The sequence below is a fragment of the Xenopus laevis genome, chromosome 3S (assembly GCF_017654675.1).
Source record: "Xenopus laevis strain J_2021 chromosome 3S, Xenopus_laevis_v10.1, whole genome shotgun sequence".
In the NCBI taxonomy this organism is placed as follows: domain Eukaryota; kingdom Metazoa; phylum Chordata; class Amphibia; order Anura; family Pipidae; genus Xenopus; species Xenopus laevis.
In genome coordinates this window covers 58782092-58803145 of record NC_054376.1, presented here as the reverse complement: position 1 = coordinate 58803145, position 21054 = coordinate 58782092, and the positions used below count along the sequence as shown (strand labels likewise).

Genomic DNA, 21054 nt, shown 5'->3' with positions numbered 1-21054 from the left:
TCCTCACAAGATCAGTAACTATATAACTCATGAAATGACATACCAGTTATTTCTGCGTTACAGTTAAAGGGGATTCATCTTTGAGAACCTTTAGTATGATGTACAGTGATATTCTAAGACAATTTGCAATTGGTTTTAATTTTTTATTATTTAAGGTTTTGGAGTTTAGCTTTTTATTCAGCAGCTTTTCAATTTGCATGTTAACTTATCTGGTAGCTAGGGTCCAAATTACCTTAACAACCATGCATTGATTGTGAATAAGACTGGAATATATGAATAGGAGAGGCCCTGATTAGAAAGATGAATAATAAAAATTAGCAATACTACATTAGTAGCCTTACAGAGCATTTGCTTTTTACAAGGGGTCAGTGACCCATTTCAAAGCTGCAAAAAAAAAAAAAGCAAATAATGATAAAACTATAAAAAATAAAAAAAAGCCAAGCGAAAAGTTGCTTAGAATCGGCCATTCTACAACATATTAAAAGTTACCTTTAAGGTGAACCAGCCCTTTAACTAATGTAATAAGAGGTGCAATGCTTTCTATACACAGTCACCTGTAGCATGTAGTGGTCCCCTATTTGAAAGCCAACATCTACTTGTAGTTAATACACCTTGGCAATGGTGTTCAGTTTACAACTGTAGAGCATACATCAATGCATAATGACATTTGTCTTCTTACAATTAGGTCTGAAAGGTGGTCTGATCCAGAGCTGAATCCACTAGTGTCAGAGTCTGAAGGGCTGCTGGAGCGAGAATCCAAAATAGAACGGCTGTCGAATCGAGAGCTCCGCAGCAAATGTGTAGGATACTTCTCCACTAGGTCTGAACCAATTGGATCCAATGGCAGAAAGCCCAAGGGGCTTGGCTTCCCCATGGGGCTGTTCAGCATGCTAAAGACTAAGGAGAATGGCAGATTTTAATTCCATTAATTTTACATGTTTCTACAAAATACTAGAAGAAAAGGAGAAAGTACAATAATGAAATGTTTGCAAGCTCTTTACTGTATATAGAAAGCCTGTTAAGGAATCCAGCAGTCCTGAATCATAGGTTACCTAATCCTTCTGTTACCATACAGAACCACATTAACTGCACTTTTAGAGCCAAGGGGTGCAGACAAGTAGTTTAAAGACGTGACACTTTCAAGCTATATTAAAGCCAGATATGAGCCTAGAGCTGCAGTTCTTATTCCCCTGCAGGATCTATTTTAGGATCAGCTTGGCATCAGGTGCACTTATTGCTCTGCTGAGGGCCTTTCTGCTGAATCACTGCAAGACTGCACTGCAACAGTCTCTGTAGGGATGAGAGCCAGGACTGGGCCATTATGCCTCTATGCACCCAGTCCTAAAGGTCCATTAGTATTTGCAAAAATCAAGTCTGGGCAAAAGTTAAAAAAAGTTACATCCAGAAAACTAAAGGAGAAATGTTCCCCATCCTAAAACCATTACAAGGTATAGGACCTGTTATACAGAATGCTAGGGAACTGGAGTTTTCCAGAAAATGGATCTTTCTGTAACTAATGGATATATTTACAACTTATGCAATAGTTAATAAAAATGAAAAACTACTGCAGCAAATTATCCTATAAAACCTAATTGTTTTGAACTATATTCGCCAATAAAAGCAGTACCGGTTTACATTCTCTGCAGCACTACTGGCTCTCAGTCCAGAAACAACCTATCAATCGATCAGTCATAAGTTAAGGGGAAAGCTGACAAAGTGTTAGCTCACATTTGCTTAATTAAATTGCTTGACCTTTATTAAATGTGCACCTTAGAGTAATGGCAGATAAGGGTTGTCCACTGCTACCACCAACCAGAAAAAGAAGGTCTAATCCATAATCAAGAAGATCTCAGCAGCACTCCGATTTAGTGAAAAATGTACGTTTTATTTGTGCTTCAAGCTTAGCGACGTTTCGAGCTTTTCCAGCCCTTTATCAAACTTGATAAAGGGCTCAATTAGCTCTTAAACGTCGCTTAGCTTGAGGCACGAATAAAACGTAAATTTTTCACTAAATCGGAGTGCTGCTGAAACATCTTAAACAGAAGGAAGTGGTTCCCAAACTGTTCAAACACACAAAAGTAGTGCTACACAATCCTTACTAGGGATGCACCGAATCCACTATTTGGGATTCGGCCGAATCCTTCGTGAAAGATGGCAGATGACCGAACCCTAATTTGCATATGCAAATTAGGGGTAGGAAAGGAAAAAGTGGAATATATTTTTGTGATGAAGTCACGTGATTTCCCTACCTGTCCTTAATTTACATATGCAAATTAGGATTCTGCCAAATCCAAATCCTGCAGAAAAAGGACTCAGTGAATTCCTAATCCTCACCGCTTTTTGTAGCGTTGGGTGCAGAGTGACTATGCTCAGGTCCGATCCATACTTTCAAACATATTTCAGCAGCACTCCCACTTTGTGCAACAGGTGAAGTACATTGCTTAATCTGTTGCACAAATAACTTGAATTTTCACTATATCGATTGCTGCTGAAATGTTTGGAAGTATGGTTCCCAAACTGTGGGACTGGTGCTCCTTGAGAGTATCTGAGACAGTTATGAGGTGCTCATGGACAGTTTATAAAGAAAGGACTATGAAATTTTAAGTGAAAATATAGGTCATATACATACTCTGAGCCTATGACTGGGCACTCTCCTAGATCTGTAATTTGGTTATCACCATTAGGCTGTTTACGGACGTCCAATCCACTAGGCATACCACAAATTGGTCATATGGACTGGTAGGGGCCAGCACTCTCTAAATCAGGGCTGTCCAACTGGCGGCCAGCTCAAGCTTGGTCCGATCAGCTTTTGTAAACTATTTACACGGCAAACTAGTTGTGGTGGCATATTTATACCATCCACCTGGCTTGATTTTTTCTGGGGAGATGCACATGTCTAGCCACCCTTCTACTGTTCTTGTAAGTTGGAGCGACTGGACAAAAAAATGGAACAGCAGAAAGTGAGGAAATGTTCACACCCCTTTGTCGGTTGCATATGCTGGCATTATTTGCCTCACATTTTGGCTCCCCTCTGGCCCTCACATTGCACTGAATCAGGATTGTTCAGAAGCTGGCATAACACCTGAACGCGTCTGCAAAAACTGTTCTAATAGTCCCCCACCTAACAGGGTCAATAATCCTAAATTAATCAGGCCCGGGGTCCAAACACGCAGTGTTATTTGGGCATTATGGTTAAAATGAACAGTAAAATATGCCTGAGTATGTAGTGCCACCTTAAAAATTTCCATGTCAGATGTAAATTCCTATGAATATGTACACCCCAATATAAAGTCTAGAGAAGACATGTAAGCAGTGTTAATGAATGCTTAAGTAAACAAGCTAAATTGAAAACTGGTCAAAAAAGCATGTCATACAGTTTGGTCATGCACAGATGAGCTAGATGACAGCATCCTGGGAACAAACAGCAATTTTGAAGCAATAAGTGAAAAACTGAAGACTCATCGAAGCTGATGTACATGTGTTGTCTGTGGCCAACCTGAATGGGATTTCAATACTGCAACAGAACTGTAGTTATAATTTTAAGTGGGCATACTGCAAGATAACACTCAAATTGATCCTTTGCACAAACGCCCTACATATGGGGCAATTTTATGGTCTGCTTCAAAGGATATACTTTTAATATTGACTTCTCATGGCTTCTGTAGAAGAGTTGCAGACTACACATCTAGCAGCTGTGAACTATAAATCAGCATTCGTTGCTATTCAGAGAAAGGAGTTAATGTCCCGTTAAAAGGTATAAATCAGTATATACACCAGAAAGATGTGCCTATTCTATGTTTATTAGGGAAGAAACAAGAATACTCATGGCATACTATAGTGTAAATAGAATCCCTGTGCCATGTGGCAGTATCCCTGTAAATACATTTGCATAGATGTTTTAAATCGGGACATAAGTGAATGAAAAGATTAGCCACAACAACTATCCACATGTACCATGGAATACAATGGCATTTACCACAGCAAGAAAGCAGCAAAATATAAGATCAAGATTTTATTAAGTTTGCCTTATTTGCTGGTTTGAAATGCTTTAGACGTTTGGTCAAAATGCTTGGGCTAAGACAATTAATGTGTTTCAAACTGTATGGATATAATCCAGTTTTAAATCTTAAGTAAATAAAAAAACAGCCATATTCCTACCAGACTGAGCAGCTGTTGGAGTACTTGACTGTCCGCCAGCTTCTGAGTCCTGAGTGCTCCAGGGTCTATCCCATCCTGTAAGACTGAGTGACTGAAGACCAAGGCACAAGTCATTGGTATCTGGAAGGCCGCGAGGAAGAGGTTCATGAGAAGTGGAAAACAACATTCTGCTAGCCGCAGCTCCCTCTGTATCTGGGTAGTCTGCAGAAACGGAAGAAATGTGTTACAGTACCACTTTAGATGCCTCACTCCAAGGTCTGCATCCAACAACTTTCATCTTCAGCAGGTCGAAGGACACCCGCTGCCATGTACCCAGTTAATGGCCATACAACCCCCTACAGTGTGCTGTTTTAAGCAAGTGACAGGCAAAATAAAAATCGGTACGTTCTTTTAACTGATGCAATGGAAGTAAAGCAGAAAGAAGTGTTAAAACTGCAGCCGTCAGAACAGGCAGCTCCTTCTGCGCACACAAACGCAGACTCTGGAGTAGCCCAGCCTTTATTTCTCTTCCCACCCCTTCCAGCTCCCCTGTGCAGAGTTCTGGACAGGCTCCAAGCCTGAATCAGCAGCAGCAAAACAGAGCTTTCCAACTGTGCTAGCATAATCAGTTTGCTAGGGGTACAGACAGAAGCCTGGGCAGCAGAGCATTGTTTATCAGTGAGTAACAGGGATAACCTTCCGAGGCGAAGCAGGCTTATTATTGAGAATTGCATGCCTAACACCAGGATTGAGTGTTTACCAAATGAATCAGCCTAGTTTAGTTAGTAGTATTAAAAATCATTAGCTAGCTATCTAAATTGCAGCTTTCCTTATGTTTAAAACATGAATTACTGGTAGGCATTGCAGAATCCTTTGAGTAACTGATTTACAGATACGCTATAGTACACTAGTGATTTTTGGGTTTGGCTTCAGGAGGGCTAGAATTAAACATAAATTGGGTGTGCCAGATACTCCGCACTTTCCAGGCTGCTAGTCTTACACAAAGTCCAATGGATCAATAGATTTTATTTTGATTTAACAACCCAAGACTTGGAATACCAAATTGCAGGGCTACTTTAATCAACACTCAATTCTATTGGGTCCCATACAAAATGGGACCCAAGACAAAAACTATTTAAGAGCTCCAGTAATCTGCAAAGCTAAGCCTCCTCGGCATGCATTTTCCCATCTTATAGCTCTGCACTTTAAATGGAATGCCTACCATACACCAACTGCAATCAGTTTATAGTTTTTAGAGAAGTAGATCAACTGAATGGGTTGGCATGCTTGGCAGAAGTGCTAGTACATGCAGTCCTGACTTGGCAATACCTGAACAAAAAGTAATTGGCTGGCCTGTTTGGACCAGTTTGTTTTGGGGTGGTGGGGGGATGAATTACACTGCCAGTTTGCTTTGTGAAACTAGTCACTGCTTTATTAATGGTAGACAGATGTATATAGGCTGCTTTGGCTCATCCCCATACCATCTGAGGGGCACCACATAAAGTGCTATACAAGAGTTTGTCAGACGTGTAAACAGACTAGGGGAAACAAAATACTTTTTAAAACATTTAAGACAGTCAGTCCTGACCTAAAGCAATTGTGGACTGCTATCAGCAACCGCTAAAGCAATCAGAGTATGTTCAGAAAATTACAACAGAAAGTGGCATATGGGGCAATTTTGGGTGCCCACAATTTAATGGGTCAAGAAGAGGCAGCAAATCCGCCCCAAATTCTAGTGCCAGCTCACCATGGCAATGGTCTGTTGGAAATAGACAAGTATGCAAAGGTATCCCTATCCAGAATATCATGAAGATGGTGGCTGTAAGAAAGACTTACCTTGAAGGTGTTCACATTTGCCCTTTGTGTTTGGGGTGGTGCACACACCAGTGAAATCCAGAGAGTTGTCCAGCATGGCGTTTATTCGTCTGAATATATCAGCATTGCTGCAGGTAGAAAGTGCTGGGGTGTCAGATGAGCAGCCCCAGCAATCTTTGGCTCTCCCTAAATCATCTTTCTAAAAAAAGGGGGGGGGAAAGATTGTCACTATGCCATGTCAGTATAAAGCTATTGTAGCCGTTAGCTCAAAGAAATAGAAAAAAAAAAAAACATTTCACTGCAAGCTCCAATTAAGTGCAGAGCCAATTCCCACCTGTTCAATAGCTAAATAGTTAAGAGTCTCTAGACAGTCTGAAAATAAAACAGCAGTTTCCTTAATGCTGAAAATTATATATGCCTACATGCTAGACACCACCCTAAACCCTGTGGGATTATCTGAATTAGAGGCAAAAACATAAAGGTAAACAACCCGTTACTAATTCCCGATTTCTAGAGATACAATTTGAATATGGTAAGCCTATAAAAAGGCATAATGTATTCTAGATAGTTCCCTTTTACAAGGGCACTTAGGGTTGCCACCTGGCCGGTATTTTACCTGCTGGCCTGTAAAAATGATGGTTGATCCCAATGTTATTAATATGGAATAAAAGATATATAGGAAGGCCGGTATTTTTTCCAGAAAAGGCGACCCTAATGGTACTGTGAATGTAACAATGACTGTTTAGGCACGGAAGCAAAACTGCAATCTTATGAAGGAATTTATTACACTCCCCACACTGTTTATGGCAACAAGTTCCAACCACTAGTCTAAAGCTTACAAACATTTTCAAGTATTTGATATGGGTCTTTACTTTGAATGCTGTGGAAAAAAAAAAAAAAACTGGGAACAGGTGTCAGTATGGGGAAAATAAAAATCAGCCTTAATTCTGTGATTGGGCCCTACAGAGTGGGATAACCCAGGTATGGGACCAGTTATCCATAATGCTCATGACCTGGGTTTTCCAGATAACCGATTTGCGATTTTGATATTCATACCTTAAGTCTACTAGAAAATCATGTAAAACATTAAATAAACCCAATAGGCTTGTTTTGCCTCCAATAAGGATTAATTAGATCTTAGTTTGGTTAAAGTACAAGTTTTATTATAGTGAAAATTCAGAGGTTTTCAGATAACGGATCCCATACTTGTCATGCATGCAATTCTTTAGTGGCATAAAAGCACCACAGTGCAACTTGAACTCCATATAAACTATTCAAATAGTGGGAGCCAGGCTAGAGGTAAAACTATAGCAGTGATTTTTGCAGCTGAGCAGCAAACATGCCATGATTTAGTAAACCTGATCTTAGTAAAATACAGACATAAAACATCAAAAGCACTGTACAAAGGAGGAGAATGTTACTTTAAAGGTACTGGTATACTATAGAAAATGCAAAAGAAAGCCGTTTCCTGTGATTAAGCAGGATCACCATGAGCAATGCATTTTACTTGCACTATTGGGATCCTACAATACTTTTACATTTCATGTTAATGAACTGCCTATAAATTTCAGGCAGACACTTTTTCCAAGAGTACAAACTGCTTTAACATATGTCTACTGCAAAAAACATTTCCATATGCCATAGAAACTGCCACAAAAAAAAAAACATCTAAAACTATAATCATATGTTGAGAATCATTAGAGCAGATGTAGGTTATACCCATCTCATTTTGTATATTTTAGATTACAAGAATTGTGGTTCAGTTTCTAGTAAAGCATACATGTGTGCAGAGATAGTGCTACACTGCATGCATTACACATGAGGGAGCTACCATATTAGTAAGGACACTTCCACAAATGTCAACAGAATATTCCAATAAACATTCAATAGTAGTGTGTTATTTCACCCACATTGGGAGGGAACTCCCAGTGTGGATGGCCATGTTAAGTCACACGTGCATAACAAGTAAGCTGGCACATTAAAGGGGACCCGTCACCCAAAAAAATATTCAAAATCCTATTTTAGCGCATTAGTCAAGCAAAATAAACTTTAATTACACTGTATAAATTTGAATTGTGTTTCCATCAGTCTGGGAATTCAAAATGATAGCAAGCAGCCAGCAACCATTTTGTGGACACTGTTTTTAAGGACAGCCTTGCATCATCTCAATCTTGTTTGTGCACCAGAATGGGGGACCCGATGTCCATTCCCATGCCCTGGCTACACAATTAAATGGTAAAGAGAACAGGGGAATGTGTGGAGAGCAGTGACATCTAGGAAGTGCTGAATGGAAAGTGAAAGTAATTGTCTGCCCCGCCTCTATGCCCATGGCATAGAGGAGGGGCAGACAATATTTGATTGACATCTGAGATTTTTAAATGAGCTTATCAGCTATGAATGCTTAAATAAAAAATAGAAATTGGATTTCATGTTTAATTTGAAAAGGACTTATTATACAGATGTGTCTGGGTGACAGGTCCACTTTAAAGGGGTGTTCACATTCAAGTTAACTTTTAGTATGTTATAGAATGGCCAATTCCAAGCAACTTTTTAATTGGTCTTCGCTATTTATTTTATAGATTTTAAATGATTTTCCTTCTGGCTCTTCACCAACTTTTAAATGGTGGTCACTGAGCCCCTTTAAAAACAAATGCTCTGTATGGCTACACATTTGTTGTTTTTGCTACTTTTTATTACTCATCTTTCTATTCAGGCCCTCTACTATTCATATTTCAGTCTCTTATTCAAATCAGTGCATGGTTGATAGGGTAAATTGGACCCTAGCAACCAGAATTTCTGGAATTGCAAACTGGAGAACTGCTGAATAAAAAGCTAAATAACTCAAAATACATTATACTAAAAGTCAAATGTGAACAACCCCTTTAAGCATTACTTGCATGCTTTTGTCCCAACATAGCTACTTGCACCAGGAGCTCTGTCCCAGTGAGGACAGCACAAGAGTAGTTTTTTGCACAAAATGGTATGGTTTACCCAAACAGGCATACAGGCTTTACTAACCCACCTCCTGTTTGGGAAGCAAATTTCGACCAATAGGTGCCCTGTCACTTTGTTAAAATTCAAACAAGAAGATGTCAAGTTATAGGTATAGGAGCCATTATCCAGAATGCTGGGAACATTTCTTTTTTCTTTTTCCACCAAGTCTAAAAATATAATTGAACCAGTAAACCCAATTTTTGCCTCCAGTAAGGAAGAATTCTAGCATAGCTGGAATCAAGTACAAGGTACTATAATAGTAGGGATGCACCGAATCCACTATTTTGGATTTGGCAGACTAGTGAACCGAATCCAAACCCTAATTTGCATATGCAATTATATAAGCCTACATGCATATGCAAATTAGGGGTGGGAAGGGGAAAATATTTTTTACTTCCTTGTTTGTGACAAAGTCACACAAATTCCCTCCCTGTCCTCATTTGCATATGCAAATTAGGATTTGGATAGGCCAGGCAGGTTTTGGCCAAATCCTGCTGAAAAAGGCAGAATCCTGGATTTGGTGCATCCCTATATAAGCCTATGGGAGATGGCCTTCCTGTAATAATTTTGGGCAATGTGTTTCAAGATAAAGGACCCATACCTGTACAAAAATCTGGGCAAGGCAGAGAAAAATAGTGTTTGTTGAATCACTTTAGTAGTTTTCTAAAAGCAGCATGCACAATTTAACATTTGACAAATTACAGTTCATATATGGGCAATAAAAAAAAGTGAATATCAGTTTAATGAAGTCAGAGTGCATTGCTTAGACAAGTTACAGTCTGCCGCATGACCCATGTCAGAACTGCATGCAAATGTGGGTGTTGAGATTTGTTTTCCATAGACAGCCTCTGGTATTGAAATGCAAAGCTCAGCAATTAAACACAAACATGTGGCCATTAAAGCAGACTGACCTCTAGCCGGATAGCCTAAACCCCACACAGTGCAGATTTTACTTACCCAACATGCCAGAATGAAGAGTAACAAGTGGCAGCACTGCCTGCACAAAGCACCTCCCTGGAGACTGGGAGGAGAGGAGTATCACACACACAGCTAGGACTAGGGAGGGACTGTCTGCCAGCAGCACCACCCTGCTATAATCCCAATGCAGCAGGCGTAGCCTGACCTAACTATGCAAATTATAGCAAGAATTGCAGACATCACATGAAATGCTTCGCCTTTAGGCTTTTATTCCAGCTGCTGATGGACATTTCTATGCATCATCTGCTCAGTAACACATTAAAGAGGATAAGCCCACTAAGAAACCAAGTAAACCTAAAATTCAGATGCTGGAAAATAAGTGTTTTTCATCACTTCAAAAAGCATTTTAAGACAATTCACACCTTTATAACAAGAAAATAAATGCAAAACAGACTGCCACTCAAAGGGTTAATGCTGCAATTATGCAGTCACCTATAGAGTCCTGCAATTTTTTTTTTTTTTTTTTTTTTTTTTTTAACAAGTACCATTCCTTAAAAGTAAATAAAGCAATAGAATTAAGAATTATACAGAAAGCTCAGAATTGCAGTGCCATTTCCCAAAGTTTCTTATTTATACAGTCTTGAGTGATTTGCTTTTTCCTCTGTAATAAGTATACCTTATAACCAAGAATCTGTGCAGCAGTCAGCAGGGAAAGCAGTAGAACTTCCAAGTCACAAAATGCATCACTTCACAATGGAATAAGGTGAGGGAGTGACAGCATTACACTGAGATTAAGTGGTGTTGGGAAATGGAGTAACACAGTGTCCTTTCAACCTGGAATCATGTAATCTTTAATTAAGCAAGGGCTGGCAATCTGTATGTTTAAAAATGACAAGTGGGCTCCTGTATAATGCAACACTATTTGGCACTTGGCATTGGTGCAAAGGCTTGCGATTGGTTAATTGGTAGCTCCCTGTGTCAGCCTACAGGAGGCTGTATGGCCTTAAAGGAATTGTTTGTGTAAAAATAAACTAGGCGAATAGATAAGACTATGCAAAATAAATGTTTAATATAGTTAATCAAAAATGCAATCTATTAAGGCTGGAGTGACTGAACGTGTAACAATAGCCAGAACACTACTTCCTGTTTTGCGGCTCACTTGGTTTCCACTGATTGGTTACCAGGCAGTAACCAGTGACTTGAGAGGGGGTCAGCTGTTTTGAATCTGAGCTGAATACAGAGGACCAATTGCAAACTCACTGAACAGTTATGTCCCATGTGGCCCCCTTCAAGTCGCTGACTCAGAGTTATAGAGCTGAAAAGTAGGAGGTTGGGTTCTGTTACATACAGTCACTCCAGTCTTTATACATTACATTTTTGGCTATATTTAAACATTTTTTTTATTTTGCACAGCCTATTAACCTTGTTTTTATTTCTAAACTGAACTGTTTCTTAAAACTTTTTTTAAGCAACCAAAACTTTCCTCAAAGCCAAGAATTTAAAAATAAACACCTGCTTTAAGGCCAATGGGAGCAACATCCAAGGGTTTGGTGAGCAACATGTTTCTCGCGAGCCACTAGTTGGGGAACACTGCTCTACCATCTCAAACCAGGGCTTCAAATAGAGTCTTAGCCCAAATATTCAAGGATATGCAAGTTTTAAATGTTTTTATATATTACGATTAGCAAAAAAACATAGCCAAATGCCAAGAGGCTGCAATTCTGCTAGGGTTGTGTAGACTAAGCACAACTATTCTTAGGGCAATGTAATAAGTTGCATTGTCAGAAAACAGGCCAGTGTGGACACTGAACAAAAACTCATGTAATAAACTTTGAATCTTACATGGACTACAACTGAATAATCCAGGGCTTCAAATATTTTCCATTTTCTTTACTCATTGAAGCCTCTATGAAGGTGTCATAGGGTCAGTCTACATGTCTTTCTTAAAGGAGAAGGAAAGGTTAAAACTAAGTAAGCCTTATCAGAAAGGTCCATCTAAATATACCAGTAAACCCCCAAATTAATGTTGCTCCGAGTCCTCTGTCAAAAGAACCACATTTCTTTCCTTCTATTGTGTACACATGTGCTTCTGTATCAGACTTCCTGCCTTCAGCTTAAACCTCATTGCCCTGGGCAAGAGCATGCTCAGTTTGTTCCTCTTCCCCTGCCCCTCCCTTCTCTACTGTAATCTGAGCCCAGAGCAGGGAGAGACTCAGGCAGGAAGTGATGTCACACCACATTAATACTGCAGCTCCTATCCTAAACAAACAGTTTCTAGAGCTTTTTACTCAGGTATGGTAAAACATTCTACAGAATAAATATAGCATTCTAGCTTGCACTATTGCAGCTAATCTATTGGCAATAAAATGCCTCCATAGCTTTCCTTCTCCTTTAAAGGGTAGATTATTTTCCAGTTGAACATTAAAGAATTGCCTGTTTAGGAACTTTTCAACTAGTCTTCATATTTTATAGCTTCAGAAATATTTGCCTCTTTTTTGAGATAGAGTCATTGCTGTGAGGGTAGTGTTATTTATTGCTATATAAATTAAGTAATTTTCTATTTAGGCCCCCTACTATACTAGTACTCATTCAAGCAACTGCAAATATGGAATTTCACCACATGTAATTTAGTAAAAGAAAGTGCACATTATAATTACATTAAACACTTATTCTATTGTTCTTTGTGCAGGCCAAGCACAAGCTCCTTACTGCTCCCCAAAAGGTAAGTAACTTATGTGTTTATTAAATCACAAAAAGGTAGAAGGTGCATCACCTATCAACATGGGTAACATTGTAACATGTAACATTTTATTAGGCCAGGGTCTTTACCAGACCAAAACCCTTAGTTATTCTCACTTAGTATATGCCATAATCTATGGCATAAATTATGCCAGCATCGTGTCCCTAAATGAAGCCCAACTGTATTAGCCTTTTCATGAGGACTATATCACAGCCATTACATTTATCCTTTAAGCAAACTGCAGTACTAGCTTAACTGACAAACTACATGGGAGGTAACATTTTCGTTATAAGGCTGTGATGCCCCTTTCAAAAGCCTTAGGCCCTCTTATTTACTTTTACATATCATCCAACACTGCCTCCTCAAACCAGTTATAACAAGATAAATTTGCAGAGGGATGATGGCCATGGAGAAAGAAAAGCAGCTCTACATCCTAGGATACACATTTTTGATCAGGCCTTGATTTCTTTAGCTCTTTCGGTACAAGTCTACCTGGAGGGGCTAACCTACACTTCCCATTTCTGGCCCCACACTGCCATGCCAAACATATATGCAGGCAGGAGTATGGTCATCTTAAATCATAGGCGAGAACAGTCATAGGATTACTTGTGAGATAGACACTCATTTTTCCAGATGTTCATGGATTGACAGGCAGGTTCAGGCTTCTGGGGAACAAGCAATATTTAGTAGGGATGCACCGAATCCACTATATTAGATTTGGTCGAACCCCCAAATCCTTTGCAAAAGATTTGACCGAATACCGAAGCCTAATTTGCATATGCAAATTAGGGGTGGGAAGGGGAAAACATTTTTACATCCTTGTTTTGTGACATGTAATTTGATTTCCCTCCCAACCCTAATTTGCATATGCAAATTAGGAAGTCGGTTAGGACGGGCAGAAGAATACAGCCGAATCCTGCTGAAAAATGCAGAATCCCGAACCGAATCCTGGATTCGGTGCATCCCTAATATTTAGAAGAGCCTCCCGCTCAGCTAGAGCCAAATCAGCAATATTAAGCTGGCTCATTGTCAGGCCCATTTGGTTTTAAAGCTAATTTTCAAGAAATGTCAATTTAACAAAAAACAATTATAAAAGTGTAAGTTTACGTTTCCCTTTAAAATACCAATATTACAAGAACACTTGGCTTTCAATATTGCAGCAAAACCAACATAGGAAATTCAGCATCAATACAAGGAACATGGACTGTGCAAAGCAAGCATTTAGCATGCAATAATGTGCATACGCTGTCAAAAGCAAGAGGTCTGGCGCTGACTTCAACAAGAAGCTGGAATAGAATTAATTTTTTTTTACACTGCTGGAGAAGAAAATGTAAAGATTTGAAAAAGGCTTTGAGATGTGCATATACTGTATATGAGCCTCTGGAAATAAACCGTAACTTTAGTTTCCCTGTTAAGCTTAAGAAAAATTATAGCTTAACAGAAAATCAATTGAGTTTGCTCACCACAAGCCCTACTTATTAAACTCCAGAACAAAGGGTTGGTATACTGCTCTTTTAGGTGGGGTTCATCTCACCCACCTCGGTAGGTTTTAAGCTTAACTTTTAGTACAATCTGATCTTTTCAAAATGTGGCTATATGCAGAAACACAGAATGATATAAAAAGTTTACATACATTAATTCTGAAAGAGGAATACCACTGGCAGGGATAGACAATTGCATGTCGAAACCCTGTTTGTTATGCAGCTGTTCAGTTTTAACTTTGCTTTTAATTCGCAGTTAGAATATTTGAAACATTTTTCAATACAGCCTAAACTTTGCAGATCTGCTTTAAAGGAGACAGGATGAATGAAAAAGCCCTCATTCTGTAGACAATGACTACTACATGATGTTTTCAAAAAAGGTGCCTTTATTGGAGCCCCCCCAATAGATGTTCTCTGGTCCCTGTTTCAAATAAGGGGTGGGCATGTCCTAATGGTTGCTGCCATAAGCAGTAGGAGAGGGCCAACCAATAAAAGTCCGGCATTCACACAACCAAAGACAGGGTTCAGTTCCCCATCAGGTCAGCCTAGCTGCTATAATATCTATGATATTTCATAAGAAAATGTGCAAAAAGCAAAAAAATTTTGTATAGCCCCAAAGTGCAGCTGTACATATATAGTTTTATGAAGAACCAACGTGTGTAGATCAAGTGACCATATGTGGTAATCCCAGACATGGGGGGGTTAATTGGCACCTGCCCTGTCGAAGTGCTCCTGGCACCTGAAGAAGGGGCACAACCCTTAAGAGTGTGCAGTTTAATACAAAGGACTAGGTGTTTTACCCTGTGGTTCAGCTACTCAATGTGCTGTTCTACTTTCCTTTCTGCATTAAAAACTTCCAGCATTCCAAGTATTCAAAGCCCTGCTACACAAATCACACCAAGTTTCAAACCACAAAAATATCAATATGGCTTTACCCGGGAATACCATAACAAAATCTGTCCACCCCTAAACTGTGCCTTTTCCCTGTCCTTACAATAAAAAGCATCACATTTTAACAACTCATTCAGGTCCACTGCCTAAGAATTATTTTAGAGTCCTATGAATTACATTCAAACACTATCCAAATCCTGATGCTTTCATCTGCGCAACGCTGCCTATGTGACCTTACATAAGCTTAGAAACATCATATCCAGTATAATTCCCTTCCTGGACTACTGCAATTTACTCCCGTCTTCTGGCATCTTTCACAACTCCAATCTGTTTTAAATACTGCTGCTATCACTTTCATATGAACACCCCTATTCAAATCCCTTCACTGGCCGCCAGTTTAATCTTTAAAATTTAGACTACCTAATATTCGGAAGGGGTTTTTTACAGTGAGAGCTGTGAAGATGTGGAATTCTCTCCCTGAATCAGTTGTACAGGCTGATACATTAGATAGCTTTAAGAAGGGGTTGGATGGCTTTTTAGCAAGTGAGGGAATACAGGGTTATGGGAAATAGCTCATAGTCCAAGTTGATCCAGGGACTAGTCCGATTGCCATTTTGGAGTCAGGAAGGAATTTTTCCCCCTCTAAGGCAAATTGGAGAGGCTTCAGATGGGTTTTTTTGCCTTCCTCTGGATCAACTGGCAGATAGGTAGTTAACAAAAAAAAAAAAAGGTTGAACATGTGTCTTTTTTTCAACCTTACTTACTATGTTACTATGTTACTATGTTACCCACACTGACACATTAAAAATCCTTCATACAACCACAATGTGTGGCTACCAACCCTCACTTATTTCCTCATAACTCAATCTCATACTAAGATTCCTCAAGAGCTTATGCCCATCTCTGAACTCCTTGCTTTGAGCCAGAGCTTCCCCTTCAAAGCCTTCATATGGTTTCTATAGGTCCTCTTGTTTAAAGGAACAGTAACACCAAAAATTAAAGTGCTCTAAAGAAATTGAACTGTTGGCCTGCACTGGTACAAACTGTGTTTGCTTTGGAAACTACGATAGTTTATATAATAGTTTATATAATCAAGCTGCTGTGTAGTCATGGGGGCAGTCATTCAAAGCTAAAAAAAGACAGGATAAATAAACTAGAATTGTGTTTCTATATCAAACACCAGTATTACCAGTGCAGGGCAACAGTACAATACATCATGCCTTTAAACCACTTTCATTTTCTGGTGTTACTGTTCCTGTAAAGAAGCATATCAAATGCATTTGGATTGTCCAGAAAACAATTTACCATAAGTCACAAGTTTTAATGAAGAGTATGAAATGTTCCCTAACCCTTTGGAAGGTAAGCTCTTGTGAGCAGGGTCCTGTGGTTTCATTTATATTCTATTCTTAAATGTACAATTCCTGTTTGTTATACATTGTTATGTAAAGCACTGCATAACTTGTAGGTGCTATATAAATATCAAATATGTTTGGAAAGAACTCATATCCTGAATGTGCTTTATCACTCAAACTAAGCTTTTGCCAATATGATGGACACGGACATTACTGAATATTCTTCAAGTGTCCTTAAAGGGAATGTAAAGGCAAAAAATATCCCATTTTTACTTTGTATAATGAAAAATAAATTTACCTCCAGTATACATTAAAAAATGTCTACCATTTTTTACAAGAAAGCCAGTGAAATTCCCCCTTCTTCACTTGCTCTGACTTCTGGGGACAGGAAACTTCAGATGGTCCCTAACTGCTCTGCAGGGAATCAATAATTTCAAGGGGAGCCCCCCCCAACTTACTTCCCAGAACTCAAGCAGCTTTGTTGGTTTCCCTGTAGAGCAGCTTGCAACCGTGTAGAGATTTGTATCCGCAGACCCAGTGCAGTCTGCATATTCTGATTATTAAACAGTCCTACTGTATTTGCTTCTATGGCAAATATTAGCAGACTTGTGCAGTTTTGATAATTTATGATGATCCCTAAACTTAACCTCCCAACAGCAGCTCAGACCATACTAAGCATGTGCATGGTTTTGGTCTTTCAAAGATGTTTAACAGTTACATTTTATCCTTGATCTCTATCCCATAGCAGCTTGTATTCTGAAACTAGCCCAGAAGATGGAGCTACTGGGGAGAACTCCAGAGGCACAGATCTTAATTTGTCATGGGAAAACATGTTATTTTCAAAACGCAGCAGTTAATAGCGCTGCTCCACAGAATTCTGCACTGAAATCCGTTTCTCAAAAGAGCAAGCAGATTTTTTTACATTTAATTTTGAAATCTGACATGGGGCTAGACATGTCAGTTTCCCAGCAGCCCCCAGTCTGTGCTCTAATAAACTTCAGTCACTCTTTACCGCAAGTTGGAGTGATATCACCCCCCTCCTCCTCCCCCAAGCAGCCAAACAGAACAATGGAAAGGTAACCAGATAGCACTCTCCTAACAAGATAACTGCCTGGAAGACCCAAGAACAGCACTCTAGTAAAATCCAGGTCGCACTGCATCACATTCAGTTACATCGAGTTGTAGAAAGCCTGCCAGAAAGCAGTTCCATCCTAAAGTGCTGGCTCTTTCTGAAATCACATGACCAGGCAAAATAACCCAAGATGGCTGCCTTAATGTCCTCAAAGACAGGGTCGTGTTTCTGACACTTATTTCCTATGTTGGCATTTACTGCATAACACCCTGCTGAAGTTACGGATTATTTTAACATATCACCTTTCAGACCAGCAGGTTAGCATATTGTTTTCATGTTTAGTGTCACCCACACAAAGAATGTACACAAACAGGCCTGGACTAGAAGTCTGTAGAGTGGTTGCTATAGAATGCCAGACACTTATTGGGACTGTGGGTGGGTTATTTGGGGCAGTCTGGGCCTCTAGGCAAGCAAAGGTTAAAGGGGTGGTTCACCTCTAAGGTAACTTATGTTATGGAACAGCCAATTCTTAGCAACTTTTGAACTGGTTTCATTATTGATTTTTTTATAGTTAGTTATTTGCCTTTTTCTTCTGACTCTGCAGCTTTCAAATAGGCATGCGGAGTCCCTTCTAAAAAACAAATGCTCTGTAAGGCTAGAAGTGTATTGTTAGATACTTTTTTTTATTACTGATCATTCTATTCAGGCCCTCTCCTATTCATATGCAAGTCTCTTATTCAAATAAGTGCATGGTTGCTAGGGTAATTTGGATCATAGTTACCAGATTGGTTAAAATGCAAATTGAAGAGCTGCTGAATACAAAAAAAAAAACAAATTTCAAATTGTCTCAGAAAATCACTACACCAGTACACCAAACAGAGCCTCAATGTAGGTTTACAATCCACATAGAGCAGGGGTGTCCAAACTACGGCCCGCGGGCCAACTGCGGCCCGCGACTCATTTTTAATTGGCCCGCAGGCAGCAGCATTTCACACCACCCCCCTCCCCAGTCAGTGCAGTGGAAGTGGCCAGCGGTGAACAGGAAGTCTGCTGCAGTGCCAGAGAGGGAGCCGGAAGAGGAGCAGAACGTCGCAGCAGCATGTCACACGCGCACCTGCTGTACTTGAGAATACTGCTGCCGACTGGGATTCCACCTCTCCTTACATGCCACAGCACAGGCACACCAACCCGCCTCCCCATTCCCACTGCAGCAGCCTCCGTGAGTTTTTAAAGCTCTGTTCTCTCTCAGTTACATACACACTAAACTTCTGTCACTCCCCCTCCCTCTCAGAAACTAAAGGTGGACTGGACTCCTTGACTGTGACTTACTTCCCTGCAGCTGCTGCACATTCATTTCTATGTGATCACTGAGACACGTGAGAAGTGAATGTGCTGCTGCAGCTTGATCCTGCTTATCTAACAAGTGTCTCAGTGATCACATAGAAATGAATGTGCAGCAGCAGGGAAGTAAGTCACAGTCAAGTAGTCCAGTCCACCTTTCGTTTCTGAGAGGGAGGGGGGAGCTGGCAGCTCCAGAAGGAGAGGAGCTTGTGAGTAACGGAGACCGGAGTTGTAAAACTATCGAGGGGGGGGAGGTTTGAGTCAGGGGATAGAAAGGGTTTTTTAGTAGTGTAGCTTTTTTTTCATGCCTGGTTTCTGAGAGGGAGGGGGAGTTACAGAAGGTGAGTGTGTAACGGAGAGAGAATGAACAGTTGAATAAAAAATTACAAGATTACAGAGGCTGGATTCGGGGGTGGGTGGGGGCTGGCTATCAGGCCTGGACTGGGAGTCAAAATAGGCCCTGCCATTCCAAGTACACATAGGCCCAAACATCCCCCTACCAGCCCACTATTTGGTAACTTTCTATGGAACCATACAGCAGCCCCTCTGGCATTTGCAGAACCCATAGATTGCCAGTCCGGGCCTGCTGGCTATGGGGAAAGAAGGAGATCAATGCAGTAGGGCACTAACATATCATAGTAGCTTCACATTTAATTTTGCCTGGATCCAGCAGCCCAGCAGCTTCATGAAAATAAACTTAATGGTTCGAGTCAAAGAATGTCAGGCTAAAATGGTCGGCCCCCACACATTTTCACCCCATCAAATCTGGCCCTCGTTGTTAAAAGTTTGGACACCCCTGACATAGAGGCTACCAAATGGCCGATCACAGCACTTATTTGGCACCCCAAGAACATTTTTTCATGCTAGTGTTGCTCCCCAACTCCTTTTACCTCTGAATGTTGCTCACGGGTTCAAAAGGTTGGGGATCCCTGCTCTACACCATACCAACAGTTAATTTAAAGGTGAACAACCCCTTTAACACAATGTGAATACAAATTTAAATAAGAATGTGAGGGCATGACCCCTTCCTTGGTACACATTGTATCAAAACAAACATCACATGATTATACACCATTACACAGCTGCAATACTAAGATGCTCAAAGCTGCACATGTGAATACCAGAGCTGCACCCTGTCACTACTGTTTGCATTAGGATAAGCCACGATAATTACCATTAGCATACACCACTGACAGTCAAGGCTAGAAGGAAATGCGAGAGCTCCGTCATTGCACAGAGGCAGTAACATTCATGCCTGACAAGCCATTCAGCTGCATTGCCCACTTGCCATTGTGTGACTGCTTTCATTGCAGCCCATTTCATTTTGCTCATGTTAAAAAGAAAAAGGAATGCTACAAAAGCTGGATAATAGATTTAGCACCACGTTTAAATAAAATTAAAAAAAAAAAAAAAAAAAAGTTACTCCATGTTGAGTGCAATGAATTTAAAGGGGTTGACTTACCCAGAAAAAAGGGGGTCCAGGTGCTCAAGTCCCAGACCTTCAGCTCGGGGAGGCAAAAATTGCAAAAAAGATATAGGGCTGGCAAAAACCAGATCACACGCCTTGAATTTGATTCAGTTAAAAAAAGTATTTATTAAACATTACAAAGCTTTATGCATTTTGGGCCACTTAGTCGTAGGCTCCACCACCAAAAAAACCTCAATGAACGGGCTAAACTTATTCTACCTCTAAATAAACAGCAATAATAGATTATCCTTATCACAACAGCATAGTCACTTGAGAGAACAAGACAAGCACGGTCCCAAAGCCTTTGCTAGTAGTCTCCCTCAGCCCTCTCTAGTAGTCTCCCTCAGTCTCCAACTCACCAGTAGTCTCCCTCAGTCCCCCATCCCTCGCTAGTAGTCTCCCTCAGTCTCCAACTCACCAGTAGTCTCCCTCAGTCCCCCATCCCTCGCTAGTAGTCTCCCTCAGTCTCCAACTCACTAGTAGTCTCCCTCAGTCCCCCATCCCTCGCTAGTAGTCTCCCTCAGTCTCCAACTCACTAGTAGTCTCCCTCTGTCCCCCAGCCCTCGCTAGTAGTCTCCAACTCACTAGTAATCTCCCTCAGCATGCACGGGGCATGGCCCAACATTTGAGCAGCGCTCAGCGGAGGAAAGTAAAGAATGTAACATGCTAAGCAGCCCAGTGCCACAAGGTTCATGCATAGGCTCAAGTACGCGTATATCCCCTGCAATTCCTAGCAGAACGCAATATCCAGACAACTAAAAGCAGTAGTAGAACTACCTGTCCGCACCACATGGCGTAAGGCTCTAGCTGCAAGTTTCCCGCCTCCTTGCACCGCATGCTCGTAT

At 40.4% G+C, this 21054-nt stretch overlaps 1 protein-coding gene across 2 annotated transcripts in view; it reads right to left on the bottom strand.

The window, feature by feature from the left end:
- Positions 1 to 21054, bottom strand: part of cpeb1.S (cytoplasmic polyadenylation element binding protein 1 S homeolog) — a 43137-nt gene that overhangs the window by 21222 nt on the left and 861 nt on the right. For both annotated transcript variants that reach the window (XM_041587717.1, NM_001095951.1), the window contains 3 exon segments: positions 5974 to 6151; positions 4159 to 4359; positions 680 to 897 (listed from right to left, as the gene is read on the bottom strand). In XM_041587717.1, the coding sequence (XP_041443651.1) occupies positions 680 to 897; positions 4159 to 4359; positions 5974 to 6151 (597 nt within the window).